The sequence below is a fragment of the Budorcas taxicolor genome, chromosome 12 (genome assembly GCF_023091745.1).
Source record: "Budorcas taxicolor isolate Tak-1 chromosome 12, Takin1.1, whole genome shotgun sequence".
Classification (NCBI taxonomy): Eukaryota; Metazoa; Chordata; class Mammalia; order Artiodactyla; family Bovidae; genus Budorcas; species Budorcas taxicolor.
Genome location: NC_068921.1, coordinates 35,366,171 through 35,393,213, shown reverse-complemented (window position 1 = coordinate 35,393,213; position 27,043 = coordinate 35,366,171). Strand labels below are relative to the sequence as shown.

Below are 27,043 nucleotides of genomic sequence, written 5' to 3'. Positions count from 1 at the left end.
GGCGGCACGCGGGTCCTGCCGCGGCGCCCCTCGCTCCCGCCGCCGCCGCCGCCCGCCGCCCGCGCCCGGCCGATGGACGCCAGCCGAGCCCCCGGAGGACTCTGGACACCAGCCTTGGACGCCTGAAGTTTTCCCTTCTTTTTGTTTTATTATCATCCTTCTCATTTTTGGAGGAGGGGACGGGGCTGCAGATTCGTCGCCGCCACCAACGTGAGATTTTTTTTTTTCCTCCCTTGAAGGATTCCTGCTGATGTCTGCAGAGTCGGTTAGAGTAAAAACAGCGCATGCCTTCCTGGAGTCAGGATCCGTAAATTCTGACGTAGCCCGTGCATCTTAAAAACCCCTATAATAACGCCTAGGCATTTAAGTTGCTATGGTCATTCTGGTCGCAAGCCTAATGGAGAAACTCCGGATTTTTTTCCCTCCCTACGGTCGGATGAGATGAAGACCTGCGTGCCTGCCGAGAGCTGGGGATCTGTGTGTAGAGATACATAGATACGTTTATCAATATGTCAGTGTGCGAGTATAAAGTGGTGCTTGCTTAGACTATCCGCGGTTTGACCTTGAACCTGAGCCAGCGAAACGGCAGGTTACTTTTATTGATGCATTTCATGGATTGAAGAAAAGGACCTTTTTTCTTTTTCTTTTCTTCTCTCTGCAACTGCAGTGAGAGACGGGAGTTGGATTTACCTCGCCGAGTACCTCCTGGGTTGGCACCATCATCATTGTTTATCGCTGTGCTCGGAACGCCTGCCGACTGTGCCGATGGCTCCCCTGGGTGAAGTTGGGAACTATTTCGGCGTGCAGGATGCGGTGCCGTTCGGGAACGGGCCGGTGTTGCCGGTGGACAGCCCGGTCTTGCTAAGTGACCACCTGGGTCAGTCCGAAGCAGGGGGGCTTCCCAGGGGACCCGCGGTCACGGACTTGGATCACTTAAAGGGGATTCTCAGGCGGAGGCAGCTGTACTGCAGGACTGGATTTCACTTAGAAATCTTCCCCAACGGTACTATCCAGGGAACCAGGAAGGACCACAGCCGGTTCGGTAGGTGCACCGTTAACCCTTGAGGGCCCGAGCTGGCAGGCTTGGACCGCAGCTACCCAGAAGGCGGCCGGGCGCGGGCGGGGGATGCGGGAAGGGGTCTGCCTCCCTTGGTCTCGGACTGATTCGGTCTCATTAACTCCAGGGGAGGAAAAAGCCTCCGGAATTGCAGACCTGCTGCTGGCACTGATGCGGGTCTACACTGGAAGGCTTTTTTTTTTTTTAAAGGAGGGCATGATATATAAATATAACACATACCCCTAGTTCTTTTGCATCATATAGGCGGGCAAGATCGGGTTTAGGAAGTTTCTTTTGAATGGAGTGATTCCACGAGTTTCAAGCTTTAATCATTAACTACGGAGAACTTAAAACGCATTTTGCTCAAGGCAATGCTTACCATCTCGTGCCAAATGAAGTTTTTGCCCCTTCCCTTTATTCCTCCAAAAAGTGTCCTGCTTAAATTGTAAATGAAGCGTATTGCTGTTTCCCACCGAGAGGGACTGGGGCGCTTTAGGCGAAGGTTGCAGATTGTTCCGTGGGAGGAGAGACTGAAGTCGTATTTCAGACTCCGGGGCTGCAGGGGCAGGGCGCAGGGGGGTTGGGGGACGGACTCGGGCAGGGGCAGGGCCCTGTCCAGGGTCGTTTGTCCTTCCAGCCATCGACTTATGCCCTGTGCTCTGTCTAGTTCCCACCGCGCGCAGCCCTGTGTAGGATTCCTGGGTGCCTCTGGTGTGCGGGTGTGCGTGTGTGCGCGCATGCAAAAGCGGCGAGCTAATTTTAAAGGGCATTCCTAGGGCTTCATCTCCGGAGGAGGGTGTCTGTGACTCAGCACGAGGGCTGCAGACCCCGGAGGCTGGAGACCATCCGCTCTAATGACTGCACACACGTGCCCGCTGAGCCGCCGGGCCCGACGGCAGCGCCCCGGGGGTGGTGGGTGGAGGGGCTTCTCCTGGTTTTTTTCCCCCCATACTTACAAAATAAAGCTGGGGGTGGGGTGGGGGAGGTGGCGGCGTTTGGGCAACCGGACTGTTGGAAGGAGTTAACTTATTGAGCGAACCCCCCTGACAACTTAAACTAGGTCGTAAAAGCAAAGTCCTATGGTGCTTTCTGTTCGTCAAGCTTCACGCCAGATGCTGAGCACGGTCTGAACTGTCCGTGTAGCTCGTGGGCTGCAGACGATGGCCGAGGTGAGGCCGGCCCGGGCCTGAGATGGGCCGGCCCCGGGGTTTCCTGCCTCTGTCCTCCCTCTCCGAGCCTCGGCCCGGAGGGACCCACCAGGGAGACGGCTCAGGGTCCCCCCCGCCCAGCTCCCGCGCCCCCGTCCGCTTTGCAGTCTCCAGTTACCCAGAGGAAGCTCGAGAAGTGGAGGCGGCTCCGGCCGCTGCGGAACGAGGACGAAACTTCGCACAAGCGCTCACCTCGGCCGCCCCCAGGCCGCCAGCGCTCGCGCCGCGCTCCGCACCAGGGCGGGCGGCCGGGTGCGGGGACGTCGCGTCCAGCCCGGGCCCCCGCGCGCCGGCCGGCAGGTGCCACTTGGCTGCCCGGGCCCGCGCGCACTCGGCTGCCGCCGGCCTGCTCCGCGCGGTCCTAGACGCGCTCGGGTTCGGCGGCTCGCCCCCGCCCCGCGCGCCCTGGGCGGCTGGGACCGCCGAGTCCGGGGCGCCGGGCCCGGGCGCGCTCCAGCCGCATTTAGGGATCGGGCTCCTTGAGTCCGGGGCCGCGTCACTTCGCGCTCGCGGCGTGAGAACGCAGGTCCAGCGGATCGGGCCGCCGCCGGGAGCAGCGTGGCCGCGCGTGGGGCGGGAGCCGCCGGAGGCGCGCGCGGCGGGGCCGAGGCCCCGGAGTCCTGTCCCGTCTCGGACCCCTCTCCGTCCTTCGGAGCGCACAGCCGGGTCCCGGAGCGGTGGGCTCGCGGCGCCGGAGGTGGGTCGGGCCGGCCGGCAGGGCCGGGGCCGCGGGGGAGAGAGAGGGGACAAAGGGCGGCATAGGCAGGGGGCCGCGTGCCATTGTTGCGGACCCGCCGCCCCTCTCCGCCTGGGGAGCCCGCCATGGGCTCCCGCTTACGGCCGGCGACCTCCGGTGCGAAGCAGCCGAGCCCGCCCGGGGAGACCGGGAGGCTCCGCTTGGGGCTTCTCCTCTTCTCCGTGCGCTTTTTTTTGTTTTTTAAACGCAGTCACCTTTTGGGTAGGACGTTCGCTACACGCAACCCGGTCATTAGGAATCCAGTGCCTCTGCCTCGGGGACAGCGAGGGACCGGGGTGGACAGAGGGGGCCGGGGGCCGGATTGGGGGGGGCGGCCGAGAGGCGCGCTCTGGGGTCAGCCGACAAGGACGCGGGCCCGGCGGCTGCACGGAGACCGTAAAACAAAACGCGGCCTCGGCACCCCCGCCCCCAATCCCGGAGGTGACGCGTCCTCTCCCCGTCCGCCCGCGCGGCCGGCCGGCAGCTGGGGGCGGCGCTGGCTGGGGGGCCGGGCAGCGGAAGCCCGGGCCCGGGGCTGGGGTCGGCCGCAGCGGGCGGCGGGGGAGGGGCGCGCCCGCGCCGGGTTCGGATGCGGCGGAGCGGGCTGCGCGCGCGGTGGGGGCGGGGAGGGAGGGCGCGGCGGCCGGCTTCTTGCGGCTTCCATCCGGGGGCGGCGCGGAGAAGCCCCCACAGGAGCCGTCAGCGCCGCGGCCTCCCGCCGCGGCAGGTTCAGTGTCAGCAATGTCCGCAGCGCGGCGCCGGCCGCCCACCTTGGCTCCGGGCCCCGCCCGGGGGCGCGTGGGCGCTAGGACCCTGCGCGGGGCGGGGGGGGGGGGGCCGCGGCCAGCACACCTGGCGCCCACCTCGCCCCGCCCGCAGCACCTAGGACCCCCTCGTCTCCCCCGCGCGCACCCCCCAGCCGCGCCCTGGGGACTTCGAGTGCACCCCCGGTTTCTCTTCCGAGCCTCTAGAGGAGAGGAGCTGTGGGTAGGGGGCCAAGGGGGGGTTAAAACAGAAGGTGCGTTTTCCACCTGCCACGGGAAATGGCAGAGGAAGCGGGAGAGACGCCCCCCCCGCGCCCCCACGCAGGTGACTGCGGCTGCGGCGGTGACACAGCATCGGCAGTGCGGGCGGGGGGCGGGGAGCCTTGCGGCTGTGCCTGCGGGAGCTGTGCGTCCGCGACGCGGGCGCGGGGGCCGCGGGGGGCCCTTTGTTTTCTCCGGGTGGGGGGCGCTGGCTTGGTGCGGAGGCCAGGCCCGGAGAAGGGGACCCGGGATCCCATCTGGGGTGATAGGCCCAGGGGAACCAGACGGTTCGTTCCCTAATAGTGCTGGACGGAAAAAGTGAGCAGAAAAATCAGTGGAGGAAATGGTAATGCGGATAATAAAAACAGGGAGCCTGGGGCCTGATCCGCTATTTGACTTGGCACGCGGAAGCCGAGCCGGGTGACCCAGCCTGGTGCGGAGCCGGCTGGTCCTCGCCGGGGCCTTGGGGCGGCCGGTCCCGGGGTCAGGTGTAGCAGTAGTGCCAGAGGGGAGAAATATGATCAATAGCTGAGCTTTAAAAAGACAGGTTAAACAATCCAATTTCCAAGGGTCTCGCTTGAAACGACTTAGTTCTGTGTATCTGTTCTTCAGTATCAGTCAGAGAAAGGATGCTGTTCTCAGGATAGGCCCAGATTCTGGAAAAATCGGTGAGGTGGTGGCTCCCGTTCAGCTAGTCATTTCCCAAATGAACCCTGGGCTTTGCTCAAGGCCTCAGGCTCTGAGATGACTGATCTGGCAGCCCTGGTGTGCGGTTCTCCCCAAGCAGGGGGCTGGAGGGGGGAGGTTAATCTATTTTAGAAAGCCTGCCCTGGTGCCTCTCTCCACAGCCTGCACACATTCTTGTCCTCTGAAGAATGCAGGTCTGTTAAGTGTTGGGGGCTTTTAGGCTGGAGGCTGTTTCACATGGCCCACGCACTTCCCAGGGCCAGCGGAGGTGCAGCCCAGGGCTGAGGGCCTCCTGAGAGCAAGGCCAGCTTTGGGGTAGTGGTCCATGTGAACAGAGCCTGGGGCCAAACACGACTTACCTGGTGAGTCTGGGGTCAGGGGGATACTGTGCCGAGGTCATTTTCCTGAAGGGGTTCAGGAACTGACCTGGCCTCTTGTGGACCACAGATGACCGTGGGCCCCGTCAGACCCCACCGGGCCTCCTGGGCCTGGGGACTGCATCCTCATGGGAGTGCTTGCCTGCTGTGGAAGCGCCCAGCTAGATGCCACCATCATGGAGCTCGGCTGCCCAGGTCACTCCATCAGTGCCTATGGCTGTGGCCCTTCTGCACTGCCGAAGAGAGACGGGCCACTCCCTCCCTCCCTCCTTTCTACTCTTCCTAGTTCTTTCCTTCTTGCCCTTCTGTGTCTACACAGAAGCTTTCTCCCCAGGTTCTTCCTGAGCCAACAGCCACACCCCACCCTGTGTCTCATGCTGGTGGAAACAGCCATGGAGGGGGCATCCCCGCTCAGATAAGTGCAGTCCGAAGCAGTTGCTTGGCACTGGCTTGGGCCCAGAGAGAGGATAACCTACCTGCTGGAGGTTCTGGAGTTCTGGTGGACAGGATAGTACCAGGAATGTCAAGGATTCTAGTCTGGGTGGGGCAGGGGCTTGTTGCTATGTTGCCAGGTCTTCCTGGCCTTGTAGCTCTGATGAGCTCTGCATGTGGGGGAGCAGCTGTGACTCAGATGTTCTAGATTCTGTTTGCCCTCAGATCACGAGATGACGTCATGAACAGCTGGGCTGTTTTTTTGAGGTCTCTGCATCTTAAGGGGCTGCAGAGCTAAGGATGCTAGTTTGAGGTGATGACATCCTTTTCATCTGGGGTCCCTAGATGTAGCTCCTTCTCATCTGGAGTCTCTCTCCTTGAAGACTTGTCTCTGGTCTTAACCCTTGGAAGCACCCCAGACTCCCCTTTCCCAGCCTGAGTGAGCTGCCTGCCTACCAGAAATACCCACCTCTCATTGCATCTCCCCCATTGTTATTACACTTACCTGGTTGTCTGTCCTTCTGCCCACTAGATGGGAAGCTCTTTGAGGTCATAGTCTAGTCCTTGCTGTGGTGCTTGACTTACAATTTGTTGCTGTTCAGTTGCTCACTGGTGTCTGACTCAAAGCTTTGTGACCCCATGGACTGTAGCCCTCCAGATTCCTCTGTCCATGGAATTTCCCAGGCAAGAACACTGGAGTGGGTTGCTATTCTCCAGGGATCTTCCAGACCCAGGGTTTAAACCCACATCTCTTGTTTTGGCAGACAGATTCTTTACTGCTGAACCACCGGGCATGCCCATTGGCTTACTCCTTAGTTTGTTGATTTAATGAATGAGTACATGTCTTGTTGATGCCAGGAGATAACAAGATTGACCTCTTACCACTTTCATTTCCAAAATGTGTAATAATCATTTCAGAACCTACGTTGTGTGTGCACAAAATCAGTATGTTAACACACTGAGCTGCCCACCTTCCCACATCCTGTGTGAAGAGAGTGCAGACACAGGAGCCTACCTGTTCTTCATTTCCTCTGCTGCTGCTTGTCCTGAGCGCTGGCTCGGCCAAGCCTCATCTCGCCAACATCTTCCATTTCACTAGTGAGGGAATGACCATATATATCAGCAGATGAATGGATAAGAAAGCTGTGGTACGTATACACAATGGAATATTACTCAGCTGTTAAAAAGAATGCATTTGAATCAGTTCTAATGAGGTGGATGAAACTGGAGCCTGTTATACAGAGTGAAGGAAGTCAGAAAGAAAAACACCAATATAGTATATTAATGCATATACATGAAATTTAGAAAGATGGTAATGATAACCCTGTATGTGAGACAGCAAAAGAGACACAGATATAAAGAACGACTTTTGGACTCGGTGAGAGAAGGCGAGGATGGGATGATTTGAGAGAACAGCATTGAAACATGTATATTATCATATGGGAAATAGATCACCAGTCCAGGTTCAATGCATGAGACAGGGTGCTCAGGGCTGGTGTACTGGGATGACCCTGAGGGATGGGATGGGGAGGGAGGTGGGAGTGGGTTCAGGATGGGGAACACATGTATACTCATGGCTGATTCATGTCAATGTATAGCAAAAACTGCTACAATATTGTAATTAGTCTCCAATTAAATTAATTAAAAAAAAAGTGGTACAGAAATCCCAGACTTTTGAGGAAAGGTAAAGCTGATGGGAAGATGTGCGTGGTCAGTAAGGACCTAGGCCTTGGAGTCTGATTGCTCCCGGGAAGGTTGTCCTTAAGCCTAGTGTCCCCATATGTCATCTGAAGGCTCGCATGTGATGACGCCTTGGGCTGTTATGTGGCCCGAGTGGCAGGCCTCTCACTGGGCACACACTAGATGCTGGAGGACCCTGGCTGTTTGGGTTGTCACTGACGAGACTGGTGCTTCTGATGTCCTGTAGACCAGCCAGGCACATGGCTTTGTCAGAGCTCGTGTACTTAGGTTTTGTTGGGGCTGATGGGCAATGTTGGTTGATAGCTGTTATTAGTTCTCTCAGAGCTGCCTCATGTTAAGGAAAGCAAAGATCATCAAATACCCTCTTAGAAGGTGCAAGTATCTTTTAGTTTTATGACTTTCAGTTGACATACTGTATTAAATTGTTCAGCTGCAATGGGGCAAAATGTTTCCATTTTACAGTGAAAATTGGACCTTAATGAATTCCTTATCCTATTTCAGGATTACTATGATTTACAGTGTGTGTTTTCAGGTAGCTAAGAAGAGACACACTGTAGTATGTGACTCCTTTAGTAATAAAATGCCACAGTGTAAGTTATTTTTAATCCTAAGAGTTGGATGTGGCATAATGAAATAAAATGATTCATCAATAAGGGCGTGCATCTCACATGAACTGACTCTCATGGAAATATTGCCTTATTTGTCTTTCCATTTGCTTTGTGAGGTAGGGAATGGCTGATTAATGAGCTTATTTCAGATGTGTTTTTCATTCGAGACTCACCGATTATCAGATTCAGAAGGCAATTTCTCATCATATTTTCCCACACATTATTTCACATTCTGTTAAAATACATAGTTGGTTTTTTTTTTTTTTTTTTGCATGTTCAGATGGACAGTCTGTAAACTAAGCTCAAAGAATGTGTTACCTTTTGTGCTTATAACAGGACTAGGAACACCCTTTTATAAGCAGTCTCTCTCTCTCTCTCTCTCTGTCCATCACCTTGGAACCTTTGCTTTATTAGATTTATGTACTCCATGTCTTGCTATGATTGCTGCACAGTCTGTTTTGTGAGAGTTGCAAAATTAATTGTTTAAAAATCCATGTAAGTGCTTTTTTACAAGTCACAGGAGACTGACTGTAGCGCAGTTATCCCTATTTTTTTCTAAACTTTTTAAATGTAAGTAAATTACTTTAATATTTGCAGATATTTCTAAAACAGCTCAGTATTTGGTATGTGTTAATGCAAGGTTTACACAGAGTGTAGCACTTTAATACAAAATGTGGAGAAAATGGCTGAGCGTGAGTGTCTTACTATTGTCCCAAAATGCCGTTGGATAATCATGTTAAAACAACACTATTGTTATGGAACCTAGAGCTGCTGTTGTGTGACTATAAAATTCTGGATTTATGCCCAGTTTAGGCAATGTTATTCTTAGTGAGGTAAGCAAGAGGAAAGAAGGAAATAAGATTGTTATGTTGATTTGATTTTGGGTTATAGTAACCCATGCCTATTTTAAATCAAGAGCATTTTTTTGCAATGAGCATTTTTTTTTCCCTCCAAATATTGTGTTATCTTAATTGCTTAACTATCTCTTTGCGGCTTAGATAAGCACAGAGAAAAATCAATACTTTGTTTAAGCAGAAATATTTGGGATGTAGGCCTTTTAGTTTTCCAGATGGAGCATAATACAGTTATACTGGATAGAGAGAGCCGGATAATTTTCGATGTAAACCAGACAAGTCTTTGGTTGGCATCTCCATTCTTACTTGAAGAGACAGAGACTTCTCTCTGAATAGAACTTTTTTCCAATCCATGCCCATACACGGATACTTCATTTCACAGTTTTAAAGTAGAAGTAACTTTTCTCTTACATTATACTCGTATAACTTAAAACATGTACACTGGCTTATCTGACCTGTCATTTCTTACCACATCTATGTAAATACCAGATTTTTTCTTAAGAAAATGAACTTATGGTTATGAGGGTGGGGGAAGGTTGGGGGGAAAATTAGGGGGAAGGGATAGTTGGGGGGTTGGGGATGGACATGTCCACACGGCTGTAGTTAAAATGGATAACTAACAGGGACCTCCTGTACAGCACAGGGAACTCTGCTCAGTGTTATGTAGCAACCTGGATGTGAGGGGAGTGTAGGGGAGAATGGATGCATGTATATGTATGGCTGAATCCCTTTGCTGTCCACCTGAAGCTATCAAAACATTGCTAATCAGCTATACTCCAATATAAAATAAAATAAAAAGTTTAAAAGAGAAAATAAATGCTAGCTTTTTATTTAAAAACATTTTTTTTTGTTATGTGTCATGTTGATAAGTGTTTTTGTCTCATAACTAGAAGCTAAGATCTAGTGGAAAAATCAGTTCTTTGGGGCAGTGGTTTTAAGAGAAGACGATTCCTGAGTAAGTGCTCCTCTTCGGTGCTCCGGGCTTGTGGATGCGTGGAGGGCAGTGTTCCAGGCCCTGACCTGTGTCCCTCTGTCTTGGTCTTGCAGGGATCCTGGAATTCATCAGTATAGCCGTGGGTCTGGTCAGCATCCGTGGCGTGGACAGTGGACTCTACCTCGGCATGAATGAGAAGGGGGAGCTATATGGATCGGTAAGTGCAGCGGGCCACCTCGCCAGCCTCCCTGACTCACGTTTGCTGGGAACCACTCTTTCTTGAGGTTATAAATAGAAATGAAACTGGTGGTGGTGGGAAGGGGAGTGTAGGCTTTCACTTTTTGAAGAAAACCACTTCATTGTTATGAATAGATGTCAGCCCTGAATCTTCACTAAACCAAAGTTTCTAAAGCAAACGCTTTATTTATATGCTGAGCCATTTTCATTACCCAGTAAATAAAAAATTCAAAACTGTGAAAAATCCCATCTTCTGGTATTGAATGGGAGTTATTTTTGAAATGAATTGAAATGATCTCTCCCCAGCTTTGGCAAGCATTGTAATTAAAACTAGAAATAGACCGTGCAGTGAGTATCAGCCCTTTTTCTGAGCTACATAAGATTTTCATTATGTAGAGACAAGGGAGATGGAAAGTACTGTCAGATATTCTTGTGGGTGAAAAGGAATAAAAAAATATAATAATTATTTGTAAGTATTATGAGTTTCTTTTCTATTATGTCTTCCTTCCTGTCTCCAGTGGGTTGGAAGCTCCCTGTGGAGGCAGAGAGCACTCACTGCAGCTGGCCGGGCACCTGGAATTGTGGTCTTCAGAGTTTTCTGAGCGTAGATCTCAGTGCCTCATGTCAAATTGTTTAAAAGTTGTGTACATAAAGTGTAGCCCATATACGTTATGTTGTTTTATGTGTTTTATGCAGCATGCATTAAGGTGAAGTGCTTTGAAGGCAGGGATGGATGAGTGGGCAGTCAGAGGCCACGTTCTGTCCACAGCAGATGGACCTGTGTCCTCGAGGCCATGGCCTCTTGTGGGGCCACGTCTGCCTTCTTCCAGGGGCCCGTCTGCCTTCTTCCTTGCCCCCACCCTTTCCATGTGTCCCCGGTTGAGCCCCCCTGGGGCAGAGATCTGGTGACCATGGGGTGGCGGGGAGGCCTGACTGGGGGCTTGTGAGGCCCGCTGCCTGGTTCAGAGCCTGAGGTGCCCAGCAGAGGTGGGACAGCCCCCTTGCCCTCTGTGTCCTTGCTCACCTGGAGGTGTCCTCAGGCTGGGGCCCTGCTTGGTGGACAGCTGACCAGACCCGCATTTGCCCACCCCCTCATTTCCTTCCTCAGCCTCCAGCCTCCCGCGTGCCCACCCTGGTCCCGCCAACAGAGGGTCCCTTAGCCCCCGACACCGCCGCTTCCCGCTCAGACTGCTTGAGCTCCTGCCCTGAAGGCGGTGGCCACTTGCTTCCATCCACTCGCCCCGCCAAACCTTGCTGCCCAGGTCTGCTCTGCTAGGCCGTCTCCTGTCCCTGTCTCGTGTGCCTCAAGTCTGCCTCCCTGCTCTTCTCTGGTCACTTGTCATCTGATGGGCCATGGGGTCGTGTCCCCCACCCCGCCCTGCCGTCCCCTCCTCCCTGTGCCTCAGGAGGCAGCTTTTTTTCTTTAGGATTCGGTGACAATACTGCCTCTTCTGCAAAACCTTTCCTACCCACGGGAGCCCAAGTTCTGGGTCAGCATCTCGTGTGTGCGTGTGTGTTCTCTGGGCTCCGGCAGTGCCTTCTTTATGTTTCCATCCTCACCTGAGGAATGTAGACTTCTGGTGTGATTATGTGTCTGTGTTGTCTGTGTGTTCATGTTGGTTATGTGTCCACTGGAGGAACACAGACTTCTGGTGTGGTTGTTTGTGTTGGTTGTGTATCTGCGTTGGTTGTGTGTCCATGTTGGTTGTGTCCATGTTTGTTATGTGTCCACTCCAGGAATGTAGACTTCCGATATGGTTGTGTCTCTGTTTGTTGTGGGTCCGTGTTCCCTAGTGTGTTGAGGTGGGGGCTGCAGGTTTCCTTTCAGTGTTGCTCTGCACACAGCCTGGGCCTGCACTGGTGAGGGTCCTCGTTGGGTTGCAGTGGATTGAACATTGTGGTTTATTCATGGCTTCCCGACCCTCGAGGTGCAGCCCTGGCTGTCTCTGCCTGTGTGGTCAGTGTGTCCCTTGGGCCCTGCTGGAGGGAATGTCCCTCTCTGCTGTCCCCATGCTGAGCTGCGCTGTGACGTGTTGTCCTAGCATTCATCCCTGGGGGAGGGGCAGAGGCTGAAGAGGATGGTGTCCGGGGAGGGTGGTGGCCATTGGGATGCCAGGCGCCCCCGCCTGCTTCTCCTGTCCAGACAGGGGCTAGACTCGGGCGGCCTCACGGCTCCTCTGCTCTGGGTATGGGCCTTTCATGCCTTGGGCTCCCTGGGCTTCACTCCCATCTTCCCTGCCTGTCCTTTGATGTTCTCTGTGTGCCCATGATGTTACACAGCAGGACTGCCTCTTCCGAGCTGCCTGCCTGGTTTGCCTGTGTGCACACCTCACACAGATGTGAGGGAGTCCATCTCCTCGGTGGCCAGAGCCACACTGCACTGTGGTTGTCATCACCCTTGTGTGGCAGTGAGAACGGGGTGACCCGCACATCCCCTCTCCATCCCAAAGAGACCGAGAGAAGGAGAGAGAAGCAGGCAGCGATTCTGTTATTAGCGCACCAGAAACCATAGCTGAGAAGTTTACCTATATGAAGTTGTGTGAAGCTCAGCGGAGTGGAGAAGGTGTGTTTCTAAACATTGAGGAAACCTTGGAAAGACTGATCTCATTGGGAAAGAAGGTCAACAGGAGATTTGGGGAATTAGCCATCACTTTTATAAAGTCTATGCATGTGTAAGTGCAGCAAAAGTTAATGTAAAGTGTATTTAGGATTGTTTTTTCTCTTTTCATTTATGTGGTTCTTTTGCTTCCAAGACTATATTAGTATTAGATCTAAAAGGTCAGAGGTGAATGGGATAATACTTCTTCAGAAAAATATATAGGATTCTGAACCCTGTCAGAGGGCTTCCCAGATGGCGCTAGTCGTAAAGAACCCAACTGCCAGTGCAGGAGACATAAGAGATGTGGGTTCTGTCCCTGGGTTGGGAAGATCCCCTGGAGAAGGGAATGGCTGCCCACTCCAGTATTCTTGCCTGGAGAATCCCCATGGACAGAGGAGCCTGGTGGGTTATGGTCCATAGGGTTGCAAAGAGTCAAACACAACTGAAGTGACTTAGCATGCACACACCTTGTCATACTGTGGAGACAGGAAAAACTCTATTGCTGATGTATACTATGATGTGATTTAAGGAAGATCTGAGCCATTCTGTTTCTGGGATGGAGTTTGATTATTGTAATCCTGTTTTGAATTCATCCCTAGATGTCCATTCATCTGCTCATTTCTTCAAACATTTATACTTAATATGTGCCCAGCATTGTGCTAAGTGCATGACAACACAGCAAGTATCTCAGACTCTGGTGGGAGAAATATACCTATAAATAATTCAGTTCAGTGTGAACTGCACCATGTTAGAGGAATCACAAATATCCTGAGAATCCAGAAGAGTGTCTAAGTAATTGCCTGGGGAAATTGGGTGGCAGCATTTCACTGGGTTTTGAGGGATGTATAGGAGTCTCAAAAAAGGGAGGCATAAAAGTAAAGGTGTGTAATTTTTCAAATGTAAAGATTAGACTACCCTGCCTGGGTGAGATTTAGGAAGGGTATTAGATCTCTCTCTCTCTCTCTTTAGATCTCTCTCTCTCTCTCTCTCTCTCTCTCTCTCTCACACACACACACACACACACACGAGTGTATGCTTGGGCAGAGAATTAAAATGTTAGAATATTAGTTTACATTTTTCACTTTTGTTCTCATGACAGAGAGTAGACGTAAGGCTTTGTTACCTCTAGGGTCTTAACCTAAATCATCTGAGCATCATCAGGTTACTTCAAAGTGTCAAGAATAATTCACTGTAATAAATACCTCTTTAAAAAAGAATGCCTTGAAAACAATTAATCTGTTTCAAGAAGCCTGCCTTTAATGAGAGTTGTTGACATTTTCATTAAAAAGAGGCAGCACAGTCTCTAAAACTGTAACGGTGCAGGAAAGGGGAGCATGGGACCTGAAGACATGATGAGGAGGATGACAGACCCCTGTTTGTATCCCTTTCAGCACCTGCTGTTTTCTGTCTGGAGTTTCATTCTCGTTGGTCTTTCCCACTGAATTTGGCTCTTAGGAGCCGGTCTCTGTCTCCTGAAGGCCCCGCTGTATGTGTCGCATGCTGTTGGCACGTAGGGTCGTCACCCCAGCCATTTGGCCGGTCACGCCTGCACCCGTGTAGTATGTCACACGTAGATAGCGTGACCCGAACTGTCATTGTCCACCTCCACTGTCCTGGGTTTCCACCTGGGCCACCCCGGTTTTCTGCTGGTGGGACCTTGCTTAGCTGTTAAGGCTGAAAGAGAAGGGGTGGGGTAACTTGCTCCTGGGCCAGAGCTTTTGGGACAAAGCAAGGACTCAGACCAGCGCTGGAGCACGGGAGCCTGGCCACCACCCGCCAGAGACGCTGGTCACACAGGCACCTGTGGACCGTCGGTTAGTTGTTACATTTCCAGAGACACAGGTGCGCCCGGCTGGGTCCATGTGAGTCTGTGTAATCAGTAACCAGGGTGTGCTGGATTCAGACTGTGTTTCCACTGCGTAGAAACTTTAAAGCCTAGAACGTCACGTGGGGTGCCTGTCCACACTGGCTGGGCCTGTGTGAACCGGAGCTGTCCCTCGTGCGGTGTTTCCACGGAGGGGGGCAGTGGTTGGGGGGCTTCAAGGACCACCCATCCCAGGATGAAGGTGTATGTCCACCCTGGTAAGAGGAAACGGCAAAATATCTCACATCCCAAACCCCGTTTGCCTTAAATTATTTTTGTTTTAATTGAGTATGTACAAACATAGATACTCTGTGCTCCTTTGGCGACTGCAACGCAAACCATACGTATATTAAAATTCACCCTGGACCGTGGAATGGCTGGACTCTGGAGCGGTAGGCGGGGTCTGATGTGATGGGTGAAGCTACCTGAGTGGGGCTGAGATACAGCTTCGTGCGCAGCATACCTGTCCCCAGGGCTACTGGGGTTGGGGGGGTGGCCTCCTCCCATGGCCTCCTGGGTGAATTGCTGGGAAGCCAGGTGTCACCTGGGCCACACGGACAGTCTAAGGATGTCGTTTCTCTTCCCATGAGTTCCAGTGGTGAGGGTTTTGCTGCTTAGTGCTGAAGGTGACATCAGATACAGACACATCCTTGGGCAACCATCTGTGGCTATAGGCAGGCCTCAGGAGGGTTTTGAGTGGCCTTAAAAGGATTCCTTTACTTTTTGGGAGATGAAAAGTCCGAGATGATGCTCCTGCAGGAAGCTTGTTGCCCCTGGATTAGCCTTTATCTTCCTGGGATGTGCAGCTATGGAAATGTGCTGGGATGGGGGGTGGTCCCTGTGGTCTCCGTGAGGCATCTGCAGTGCCTGTGTGAGCAGCGTGGGCACATGCAGAGAGCGTGTGCTTGTGGAACAGGACACCGTGCCTGGTGGCCAGTCCCTGCTGGACTCAGCGGTTTGTCTGTGTGCTGTGTCAGTTGAGACAACTCCGGCAGCGGCCATGCCAGCGGGTCCTGGATGCTGAGTCTGAGGGGTGTCATTCCTGCAGGGGAAATGGCAAGAGTCTTCTGTGTTGTGGCCTCCCTGGGGTGGGCATGCTCTGCAAGCGGGTGGCTTTAAGCAGACACCGAGTGATGGAGCCCGGCCTCCCATCCTACGTGCAGGTTGCTGGCTGTCAGAGGACTGCGTGGCAGTTCTTTGTGAAGGAGGGCAGCGCCTCAGGAGACCATTCCTACTGTATTAGCCAGTTTAGCTAGTAGAGCATCTTTGTGCTGGAGGTGAGGAGATGGGGGTTGGTGGCTTAGTGATGGACTCAAGGTCACACAGAGGGTAAGGAAGGAGTTGGTTTGAATGCAGGTGAATTAATCTTGTTCGATACACACAAGAGTGGCCATCTGTTTTTGTGAATTAAAAAATATATATATATATATTTTTTTTTTCCCCCCAGAAATAACCCTTTTATCAGAGCAGGGTCTAGTCTGTCCTTCTGGGACATGATTTTGAAACAGTTGTTTCCTTCTAGCAGCCTAGTTTTTACTTAGTGGTTCATTTGTTTCCTTAGCATCTATACTCCTGGCTGTTAATTAGTGGAAAATCATCTTTTATAAAAAAATTTGTCTTCTTCTTTATGTAACTGTAGTCAAGTTTCTGTTGTTAAGCAGCAAGCTGACTCCCCTGATGATCTGAGGCCTGTGTGGCTAACCTGGCAGGTAAGCGGTGGCAGGGCTCACAGGTGGCGAGGCATCACAGGCTCTGAAAAGTGAAGTCGCTAAGTCGTGTCTGACTCTTTGTGAGCCCATGGACTGTGGCCCGCCAGGCTGCTCTGTCCACGGGATTCTCCAGGCAAGAATACTAGAGTGGGTTGCCATTTCCTCCTCCAGGGAATCTTCCTGACCCAGGGATCAAACCCAGGTATCCTGCACTGGAGGCAGACCATCTATCGTCTGAGCTACCAGGGACCTGGTTTTCATCGTCAGGCCCATGGGCTGGGCTCAGTGCACCCATGTGCACAGAGAGGGAAAGAGAAGGATGGCCTGGGACTGGGGTTCGTGCTCAGGGGCGGGCTTCCTTTAGGCTCCAGGATCTCAGCACAGAAGCTTCCTGAGTCAGTGCTCTGATTCCCCCACCCCCACCCCCTGCCTGCCACATCACATCTCTTTGTAGAACAGGTGGGGCCTGGCCTGGGGCTTAGATGCGGGGGACATGACCTTCGGATTCTCTTCAGTCTCTGCATCCCCGTGTTCCTTGCACTGATGCTGAGGGGCAGCCGTGCACACTCCCTGCCACACGCGCCCACACGCGAGTGCACACTCACTTGTTTTCATAACCCTGCAGGGTTTGGCGGTGTCATTGCGCACACAGGCCAGCACTTTTGTAGGTGCTAGAGAACAGTCGACCCTCGTGACTGCAGGCCATGTGCTTGCACGTTTGTCCACCAGCTGGAGTTTGTGCACCCAATTGTATGACCCTGGAATGGTGTGACTCACAAACCTGCCAAGAGTAGCAGCAGAAGCTACTGCTGGCCAGGGCCCTGTGAGGCCGTGCGGCCTTGTGCCTTCAGCTCCTGCTGAGTGAGCATCCTCTCCTGCATATGTTTAGTGCCTGAGTCTCATGTTTTTGTGCTTTTCCAGGATGGTTTCTCTGATCAGAATGCCCCTGGGGCCTAGTACTGAGATGCTGTGCGTGTCCCAAATGCGGGAGTCTGGGCGTGTGTCACAGAGGAAACACGGGCCTCACAGGAGTCTCAGCCGTCCTGAGTCACTGCCCTGCGTCCACAGCTGACAAATCCATGATATTAACTTAAATGGAGACAGAACAAAGCAGGGCTGTGTAATGGTTGTTTGACAAGCATGTGATGAGTAGAGAAACAGGCTCCGAACCCACGTTTCCCCAGGAGCTGCAGTTCGGGGCCTGATCCACATGGAGCGGCATCGCGTGTAAGGCTGCTTCCTCCTGGGGCAACCTTGGCGCTGGTTCAAGGGGAACTTGCCACGCTGGGGGGAGTTGGATGTGCAAACATGGTTGAGGTAACGGAATTGTGTCCAGAGAGGGCTGGCGGCGGGGCTTCATCCCGGGCTGGGAGGGAGGTCTGGATGGTTCACAGAGAAGGCAGTTTGGGAGGGGCTGGTGTGAAGGCAACCTTGGGGCTGCAGGGTTTGGAGATGTGGCTGCTCATGGGTCCCTATTCTGCTCCCCCGCCCGCCCCACCCCCCCACACACACAGTGGTCCTGTCTCTGCTTCTGGTTTTCCTGGCAGCTGCCAGAGGCCACAACGCTGACGTTTGAGGGGTTCTCCACTGTCACTGTCCTTAGCCGCTCAGGAGACACTGCTGCCATGCTGCTCTGTGTCCTGGCTGGCGCCCTGGAGCCACCCTGGGAAAGCCTCCCATCCTGGGGCTACCCCCCCAACCTTGCCCTGGTCAGGAGGGCTTTTCCGTTGACCTGGGTGTCCGTCGGTGATCTCACAGGCAGCTGAAAGATGTCTGTGTTTTCCCAGCACCCCCGCTGAGGGACCCCCAAGGATGGGGAGGCCATGGCATCAAGTGGAGCCCAAGAAGGGCTTGTGAGTGCTTAGGATCCTGACCAAGCTCATCTCCTCCTCCCTCAGCCCTTTGTCGTCCTTGTCACTGTCCTGACATCACTGCCGCGGTTTGCTTCTCCTTTGTGGGAAGTGCCCATGTGCTGTGAGCGCAGACCTGTCAGGGTCATGCCAAAGCCGCCACCGGGCAGCTCCGCGTGGCCTGCAGGGGCCTTGCCCTGGACGTGGACACGGGCTTGCTGTCTCCTCCCCACCCGGGGTTGATCTCTGTGCCCCCTCCTCCCCGCTCCCCAAACCCTGTTTTCCTTCGGCCTCGCTGTCTGCAGGGGCTTGTCTCCGGGTCCTCTGGAGTGGCTTACATCCCTTTTCCTTCCCTCCCTGTCTTTTGAGTTGGTTTTCAGCTTCCTGTGTCTTGATGGAAGGTTCCTGCCTGTCCTTGCATCCTGAAGACTTTGAACTTGGAGATGAAGCGTGGAGTGGGGGAAGCACAGAGCTGGGACCCCAGCTCCAGGGCCGCCTCCTCAGGGTTGCGGGCTGGAGTAGGAACCAGGGTTGACATCAGCCCGTCGTGAGAACGGCTGGCACGGGCGCCGTCTGGGCTCCCTGGGGTTGAGCAGCGGCTCCTCAGCCTCCTTCAGGACCAAGTGCGGCCACGACGGATGTGCTGTCCTATCCGACCTCAGAGCTCCCTGTGCAAGACCCACGGAAGTCGTGTTTCTTGAACGTTTGAATTCAGAAGTTAAGAGTTAGGAAGGAAATAAGCATTTTCCTTTAGGTCAAACTATGACATCCCTTGTGTTATCCTTCAGACTGTAAACCATAAAGCTGTGTTTGCCGTGATTAATTTTGTATACCTTCTTCTCAAGTGCAGCACATTAGTATGTTATGTTTTTTGTTGAATTAAATAGTTGGATTTCTTTATTAAGGACAGAGTTTCCATGACTGATGGTGGCGAGGATGGTTTCTCCTATCCACATGCTGGCGAAGTCTACCAGCCGTGGCGGCACCAGAGTGTCCACCCCCAGAGTTGGGGTCTCGGAGTGAAGGCACTCTTTTGAAAATGGCCATGATGGCCTGTGGATCTGGTGCCTGGGTGACGGATAGTGTCAGCTCGTATTTGTCCTGGAAGTGGGCTGTTAGCAGAGGGGCCCTGAGAGAGTGACCCGCGTGTTGCTCAGAGGAAGGGACAGTGGCACTGGTAACTTTGCACGAGCATGGGGCCATTTCTCTACCACCAGGTGAGGGCTGGGAGGATGAGTTTGGTTCTAGAGGAGTCTGGGTTGATGTGAATCCAGTTGGAGCTGAGTGGTGGGGGCACCCAGGGAGTCAGGAGATAGCAGAGACGTGTGTGTGTGTGTGACCCCCCGAGGGGTTTCTCTGTGCATCTTGGGGAGATGACAGTGTGTGTCTGAGAAGTTTGCAGTCCTCAGTCACTTCTCTTTGGGGCCGCCTTTCCTCTGCCTTGTGTGACATGTCCAGTTTTGCCCCCAGCTCTAGGCCCTCCCTAGGCTTCCCAGGTGCTCAGTGGGTAAAGAATCCCCCTGCCAATGCAGGATACACACGAGATACGGGTTCAAACTCTGGGTCAGGAATATCCCCTAGAGAAGGAAATGGTAACCCACTCCTGGGAAATCCCATCGACAGAGGCACCTGGTGGGCTATGGTCCATGGGGTTGTAAAGCGTTGGATACAACTAACCGACTAAGCACACATGTGCTGCTCTGGATACTCTGTGACTTTGAGAACTGTTTTCTTATAGGTTTTGGCTTTTCTTCCCAGTCAGTTCTCTTGGGGCAGCTCATGACACAGAATTTGTTGGTCAGGCAGATGTTGGTTCGTGAGCTGTGATTATTGAGGTCAACATAGGGAAGAGGTCAGTAGTGGTCCCCCAACATAAGACACCCTCTAAGGGGGGTGTCCTGCCAGTCTCCCAGGGAGGGAAGGAGAGGCGTCTGGTGCCACGGCCCTGTCTTTGTCCCCGTCCTTTCTTCCCCGAAACAGCAGCCTCCCTTCTTGGCCGCTGCCAGAAGCATCACTTGGCCGCGTCTCTGCGTTGGCAACGGATGCTGCACATTTTAGTTGGTTTCTTCCCTATTTTCTAGCGACAGTGCAGCTCCTTTTCCATTTCCCATTCAGTGCGTCCTTCTCCAGTCATTGTGGGCATCTCAGCTTCCACACTGGATGCTCCAAGGCTGGACCGTTTGATCTTAGGTTGAGAGAGACCCTAGATGTCTCTGGGTCCTGTACCCTCTCTTCACAGAGGAGGAACTTGAGCCCCCAGGATGGCTGATCAATCCCATTTGGGGGGTGTGTGTGGGTGTGAGGTCACTGTCACTTCAGAGATTCTGTGACTCTTGTAGTTCTTCAGAAATTGCCTTTTGGCTTCACAGCCATTGTCTTTGTTAATCTTTCAGTTTCTCTCATTTCATTTCTGCAACCCAAGGCCTGAATCTTGCCTGTTTGGTCTACCACAGAAAATCTTTGGTACGTTCTTCTGTTTTGACTCCACCCCCTGCAGTGTGTGTTGATTGTCCTGCAGACTGGGTGTCTGGGTCCCATTGTTTCCAGGCGCCTCCTTAACAACAGGAATTGTTTCCTTCATTCCACCTCCCTGCCTTGAAGCTCTCCTCTTCTCCTCCATTGTCTGTGCTTCTACTTTCAGTTTTTAGAGAGAGCAATGTTTAGCTTGAAGTTTTTTCAGCTTTTGCAAGTCTGTGATGTGCATTTTAAGTGGTCATTGAATGACTTCTCTCATCAAGATAGTTATTATGGTAAGAAATGTTACATAAGCTTTCTTTTTAACTAGGTGTTCTAAGATCCTGAAAGAAATTTTATGAACTTTTCCTGTAGAGTTCTTCGCAGATGAATCAAATGTGTGTTGTCTAGACACTGAGACAGAAGTAAGAATATTGCCTACAGTGAATATTAAACTTCTCAAACTGGAATTCTCTTACACCTTGGGCGGGACTTTCTTTCCCCTGTGGGTCTCCATCTCTGAAAATATATTGCAAGTATGTGAACTAACATGATGTACCAAACAAATGTCTGTCTCTGGGAGTAGCTGTGAAGATTACCTCTAAGTAGCCTTGTCTGCCCTGCAGTACTCTTGGCAGGTCCTGTCCTTGGCTGAACTGTGGGTGCCACGTGGCTGGTGAGCATACAGCCTAGGAGATGTTGGTGTGTTCCTCCAGAGTCAGACTGGGCCCAGCCTTTGAGTCCACAGATGCTTAAGCCGCTTCTGGAGGGTTTGGTTTGGTTTGGTGGGAGGAGTGGAGAGAATGTAGGAATTCTTAATTTTCTGTATATTTGATGACACAGTGTTGCCTGTCCACCTGTTCTATGTGCATTCACCAGACACACCTGCTTCACATGTTCCCCCAATTCCAGTGGCACATTTGATGGCCAGGATTGCAGGTGTAAAAGCAGGCCCATTGGGGATGGTGGGGATTTTAAAGAAGTTTTGAAAAATGAGGCTGGAGGTGAGACATGTTAAGGGACTGGAGCTTCTAATCAAATAAGACACAGTGTCTTCCCACCTGTTCTCTGTGTTTGTTACTTTCTGTTTGGGGACTTCTCCCAGGAGAGAAGCATTAAAAGACCTGGCTTCTTATTAATGGTCCTTTCATCATTATATTTAATCACCCCAATCCTTGCAACAGTTCCCACTAAGACTTTACAGCTAGATTATTAATGAGGAAGGTGCATCTATATAAGTAATTGTAGTTCAGGGAAGTCTAAATATCTTGACTGGGATAAACGATAGGCAGAAGGCTGAGTGCTAAAGAATTGATGCTTTTAAACTGTGGTGTTGGAGAAGACTCTTGAGAGTCCCTTGGACTTCAAGGAGATCAAACCAGTCAATCCTAAAGGAAATCAACCCTGAATATTCATTGGAAGGACTGAAGCTGAAGCTCCAATGTTTTGGCTACCTGATGCGAAGAGCTGACTCATTGGAAAAGACCCTGATGCTGGGAAAGACTGAAGGCAGGAGGAGAAGGGGACGACCGAGGAGATGGTTGGATGGCATCACCGACTCAATGGACATGGGTTTGAACAAACTTTAGGAGACAGTGAAGGACAGGGAAGCCTGGTGTGCTGCAGTCAATGGGGTCGCAAAGAGTCAGACACGATTTGGTGACTGACCAACAAGGAGGTAAGGAGAGCAGGGTTGCTGAAATCTATAAGCCTGCACGTGGAAACCTTGGTGATGGATGAGAAAGGTCTTAGCAACTGGACAACAACAACAGAGAATGAGTGATTACATCAAATCATTAACTTACAAAAGGTTGGAAACTCTCCTATCAATGTGACTTCTGACCTTGGGATTTACATGTTTTGAGTATGTTTATGCTGGGGGTTTAAACAACTCTTTGAGTTGAACACAAGCAAGCATTTGGATGGTGTGGTTAGAACTACACCATATGTTTATATGTATAAAAATGGAATCATGTTTTAAAATAGCAGCATAAGTCTAAGTATTTTCAATGAGAACTCTTGACTCTCAAAGTTTGGAAACTTCTGATTTCAGTTTTTAAATGGGGACTTGGGCATGGTAACGCCCATGTGAATTACACATTTTCCAATTGTCAAATAGTTGAAATTAGTGTCCATATGAGTTTTGTCGTATAACATTCCAAAATATTCTCTGGGGCATACTATAATTTTCACATTATTATCTCATGCTTTGGTTTTAATAGGATTGGTAAAAGTTTTGAAGTTTTAATTTCAGTTTTTCCCACTGCTTAGAATTTGATGATATAAAATGAAAAGAGGTTTCCATAGTTGCTAACATTCACCAGATTTTGTTCCAAAGCAGGGCTTTAGAAGACTTTTGAATTAAAGCCACATTCTCCACCCAAGCCTAGTGACATAATCCAGCAGTTCAAAGATAGGTATGCCATAAACAGCTACAGTTAAATAATCTAAAAAAGAAAATTAAAACATGGAAATACAATAAAACAAGAATTGATCACTTTATAGTGGAATACTCTATAAACCGTCTGCATTGGAAACATGTGGTGAGTTTTAAAACATCTGAGTTCTATAATTCTAAAGTGTATAGTTTATTTGAAGGCAGAAACTGTTTCTTCTCCTCTGCATATATATATATATATATATATATATATACAGGTTAATATATATATTTTTGCTATCCTGATTTGCGTCTATTTACTTATTTTTAATTTAGATAAATAACTTTGGACTACACATTCCTAACATAAATATATTCACCTCAACTAAATATTTTATCGCTAAGTACTGAAGTCTGGTCATGAAGAGATTAATTCTGTAAATCTTGTGTTTGTCTAAAACAAAAATCACACATTAACATAAACCCAAATAGTAAGAAAAAATTATTTGAAAGCATATACATGGTATAGAAAGGTATCAGGGTCTTTAATTTTTATGATCCTTTAAATTAGAAAAAGTTTTTAAGGTCTGCAGGTTTATCTGAGCGGCATTGTAATCCTTGCATAATAATTAGAGGAGCTCAACTGGACCAGGCGTTTGGCAATGTATTGTCTGCATGCCTCATTTAACTAGTTAACTAAAGTTATCCAATCCTCCCAAGAATGAGATGATTGACCTTTCAGCCATCACAAAAACTGCTGTCTGGAGATCATAGTGGAACAGTTTACTTCATTTTCTGAGTTGTCTAAAAAGTTATATTGTATGTGTAACGACATACACATACAATATGTTACAACTGTTGTACACATACAACTGTTACAATAGCCTCATAAGGGAAACAGAGCCATGTTTGTGGAGCAGTGAAAAGATTAGTTCAGTTTCTTAACCACGTTCAACTTTTTTAAAAAGGTTTTTTTTTGTAAACTGACAATACCCCCCAAACATGTAAAGCCCCTTTGGAGGGGCCCTGGAAGTCCCTGGACAGACAGGATATCTGGAGGGAGCCTCTTGTTAGTGAGAAGTGGAAGGTGGAGAGTCTGGGCAGAGTTCCTGGAGATGCGCCGTCACCATGGCAACAGGATCCTGAGCAGGGACCCCCATCTAGGGCATTTTCAGGGGAAAGATGCACTTGCTGTTGGCTGAGGTTTGCTCCAGTTCTGAGAGGTTCTGATGTCGTGTCCACAGCCACCTTGGTGACCAGCGGTGTCCTGAGCTGTGCGCCTGACCTGGCCCCACCCCAGGTGTGGCGCTGACCTGCTCCAGGAGGGGCTGTGGAGGCTGAAGCTGGGGGCATGCCTGTGGCTCCAAAGGCAGGCCCCTCATGGGTGCAGACCCTGAGGTGGTGTGTCTCATCCTCATCCATAGAGGGCCAGTGTCCAGCAGGTGTGACCCGTATTCAGAGCAGACAGAGGCCGGGGCACAGCTCAGGGTCCAGGAGGAGGGGAACCCTGTTTCATAAACAAAGTATCTGCCAGGGCTTCCCAGGTGGTGCAGTGGTAAAGAACCCACCTGCCGATGCAGAAGTTGTCAGAGACATGGGTTCCATCCCTGCGTTGGGAAGATCCCCTGAAGGGGGGCATGGCAACCCGCTCCAGTGTTCTGGCCTGGAGAATCTCGTGGACAGAGGAGCCTGGCAGACTGCAGTACAGGGGGCCACACAAAGTCGGACACGACTGAAGTGACTTAGCACACACATGCATCTGTCAGGTAATGTGGTTTCCTGCTAAGAAAAAGAAAGCTGGATTTGAATTCCTTTTTTGATTTCCATGGTAGAACTGAAGGCTCTACAATTCCATTCTTTGGTCCACTTTATTAAGCAGAAAATAAATGAACATCGCCTGCTTAGAAAACTTACTTAATCACTGCAAACTCAAACCAGACCTTTTAAGCCAAGAGTAATCTTGTCTGTGGGGAGAGTATTTATTATACAGATGGAAGTAAAGTCTGAAGTAGCTGTTAATGTCTTTAACACTAGTTTTATTTTGTCTGCTTTAATGGAGATGGAAGAGAAATCAAATTCAGCCTGGTCTCCCCAGTGTGGGGGTTTCCTCTGGGTTTGCTCATGGAGGGAGATGGGGGCCTTTCTGTTAGTTCCCAGGGGAGGGGCTGCTGCTCCCCCTGCAACCTCAGCGGTCCAGTGTTTCCCCATTGGTCTTTCTTGCTCAATCCTTTCTCCTGGTTCAACTCACTTAACAGAGGGTTGTCCAAGGACATATTTTGTTATCAACCCACTCAGTGTTTTTGATCACCCAGAAGTGCCCCTCCTAGGAGGTGTGGGTCCTGTGTGCCTTGGGTGGTTTAAGCGTTTGGTGAACGATGTCAGGAAGCTGGCTCATGAGTCCTCTCTGGTTTTCAGCATCCTCAGCAGGACTTGCCCCCCTTGTCCCTACCCTCACTGTCCATCAGGCTGGCTGTGAATCAGTGCTCTGAGTTGTATCCTCAAGTGTGTAACTTCGTGAACATATATTTGTAGGTTTTCTTTCTTACATAAGGGGCCAGGTGTGCAAGAGCAAGGGGAATATTTTCAAAAGTCATTTTAGTGTTTATTTTTTACACTACCACCTGGGAAGGTATGGACCTTGAAGTTTCAGCACGGCAAGAAGAGCAGCCCCCCAACCCGCCCCACATTGCCTCATTTGTGTCTGTGCCTGGAATGAGCTCACGGTGGGGGTGAGATGTGAGCAGGGCCTCTGGTCCTTATTCCTTTTGGCGCTCAGGATACATGACTGCAGGGGCCTTGGTTGTGTGGTTCCTGGGAATCCAGGCTTTCATAAAGCTCCAGTGAAGGGCAAAGTGCAATACATTTATGAAAATGTGGACCCTTTCTGCTTTTAAACCGGGAGGGGAATGGTTCTTCTGTCTAAGTTCAAGGAAGCCTGAGGGCTGGGATGTTTGTCTTCACTTCTTTGTACTAAGGAAGACCCAGTCCTGATAGAAAGCTTTGTATCTCAAAATGTGGACCCAGTGGTGGCTGCCTCCAAGTTCCCCAAGGGCCTGTTCAAAATGCGTATTTCCAGACTTTCTGGCTCAGAATTTTAAAGGGCTGAGGATTGGAACTCTTCATTGAAAGAAAAAAAGTATCCCGAAGTGATTCTTCTGCACGCTGAAGTTTGAAAACCACTCTTGTAGAGTAATAAATAACTTCCACTGCTTCAAAGGGCAGAAAACTTGTAATGTCATGGGCGATGTTGGTCCGCACGGCAAGGACTCTGAAAGGACGCTGACGATGAAGCGGCTCTCTGAAACTCTGTCCACGAGAAGGTTCCCCGCCCCCAGGATGGTCTCCATCCTAACTGTTGTGGTGAAAACAGGAACAGCTCATGGTGTTAGTTGCGTTTGCCTGCTGACTCATTCAGATAATTGGGACTCGGAAAAGTTTAACTAGAAAAAATTTAGATTCTTTTTGTGCTTTAATCATTACAAAAAAAATTAGAACATAGTTGAATTTATAGAGGTAAGTAGCTTTTGCAGAGTACCTTTTAAGTGGGTTAAAATCGGTATTTTCTCACCAGTTATTTAACAACTTTTAAATACAGAAAGGAGCTGATTTTGCAAAATATTTGCTTTTGTTTTTTGACAGGAAAAACTCACGCAAGAGTGTGTCTTCAGAGAACAGTTTGAAGAGAACTGGTACAACACGTACTCCTCCAACCTGTATAAGCATGTGGACACTGGACGGAGGTTCTACGTCGCGTTAAATAAGGACGGGACCCCCCGGGAAGGAACCAGGACTAAGCGGCACCAGAAATTCACCCATTTTTTACCCAGACCCGTGGACCCCGACAAAGTACCCGAACTCTATAAGGATATCCTAAGCCAAAGTTGACAAAGACCGTTTCTTCACTTGAGCCCTTAAAAAAGTAACCACTATAAAGGTTTCACGCGGTGGGTCCCTATTGATTTGCTGTGTCATCACATCCATTGTTGCCAAACTCTGTCGCATGCATAGCCTGACGGAGGCGTGGAGGGGACGTGTGACTGTGCTGTGCCCCGGGCTCGTCCTCCCACGGGACCCCTGCCCGCTGCGCTGCCGGGTGGGTCTTGGGGCAGAGGGCGGCCGGGGATGCGGGGTGGGGGGCACGTGGGGGCAGGGCCTGCAGAGAGCGGGGAGGAGAGAGGACAGGCCATGCATGTACCTGCCCCGTCTGTCCTTTCTCATCCTGGTCAGCACAGCTGCTCCAGCTGGACGCGTCGGGACTGGCCGGTGGCCACGGGCCCGCTGCGTCTCCGCAGGTGTGGTGGGCGCGGTCTTACCGACAAGACTTTCTCAGTTCC

The 27,043-nt window shown here is 51.0% G+C and overlaps 1 protein-coding gene across 1 annotated transcript; it reads left to right on the top strand.

The window, feature by feature from the left end:
* The first annotated feature begins 477 nt into the window (after nucleotides 1-477).
* On the top strand, nucleotides 478-26,664 carry FGF9 (fibroblast growth factor 9). Its single transcript, XM_052650208.1, has 3 exons — nucleotides 478-1,042; nucleotides 9,733-9,836; nucleotides 26,349-26,664. The coding sequence occupies exons 1-3, from the start codon at nucleotides 766-768 to the stop codon at nucleotides 26,592-26,594; spliced, it is 627 nt and encodes a 208-aa protein (XP_052506168.1). The 5' UTR covers nucleotides 478-765; the 3' UTR covers nucleotides 26,595-26,664.
* Nucleotides 26,665-27,043: the final 379 nt, after the last annotated feature.

Coding starts and splice junctions, on each gene's coding strand:
- FGF9 (XM_052650208.1), top strand. CDS start 766: ATGGCTCCCCTGGGTGAAGTTGGGAACTATTTCGGCGTGCAGGATGCG. Junction 1,043..9,732: donor GAAGGACCACAGCCGGTTCG/GTAGGTGCACCG, acceptor TTGGTCTTGCAG/GGATCCTGGAATTCATCAGT. Junction 9,837..26,348: donor AGGGGGAGCTATATGGATCG/GTAAGTGCAGCG, acceptor GTTTTTTGACAG/GAAAAACTCACGCAAGAGTG.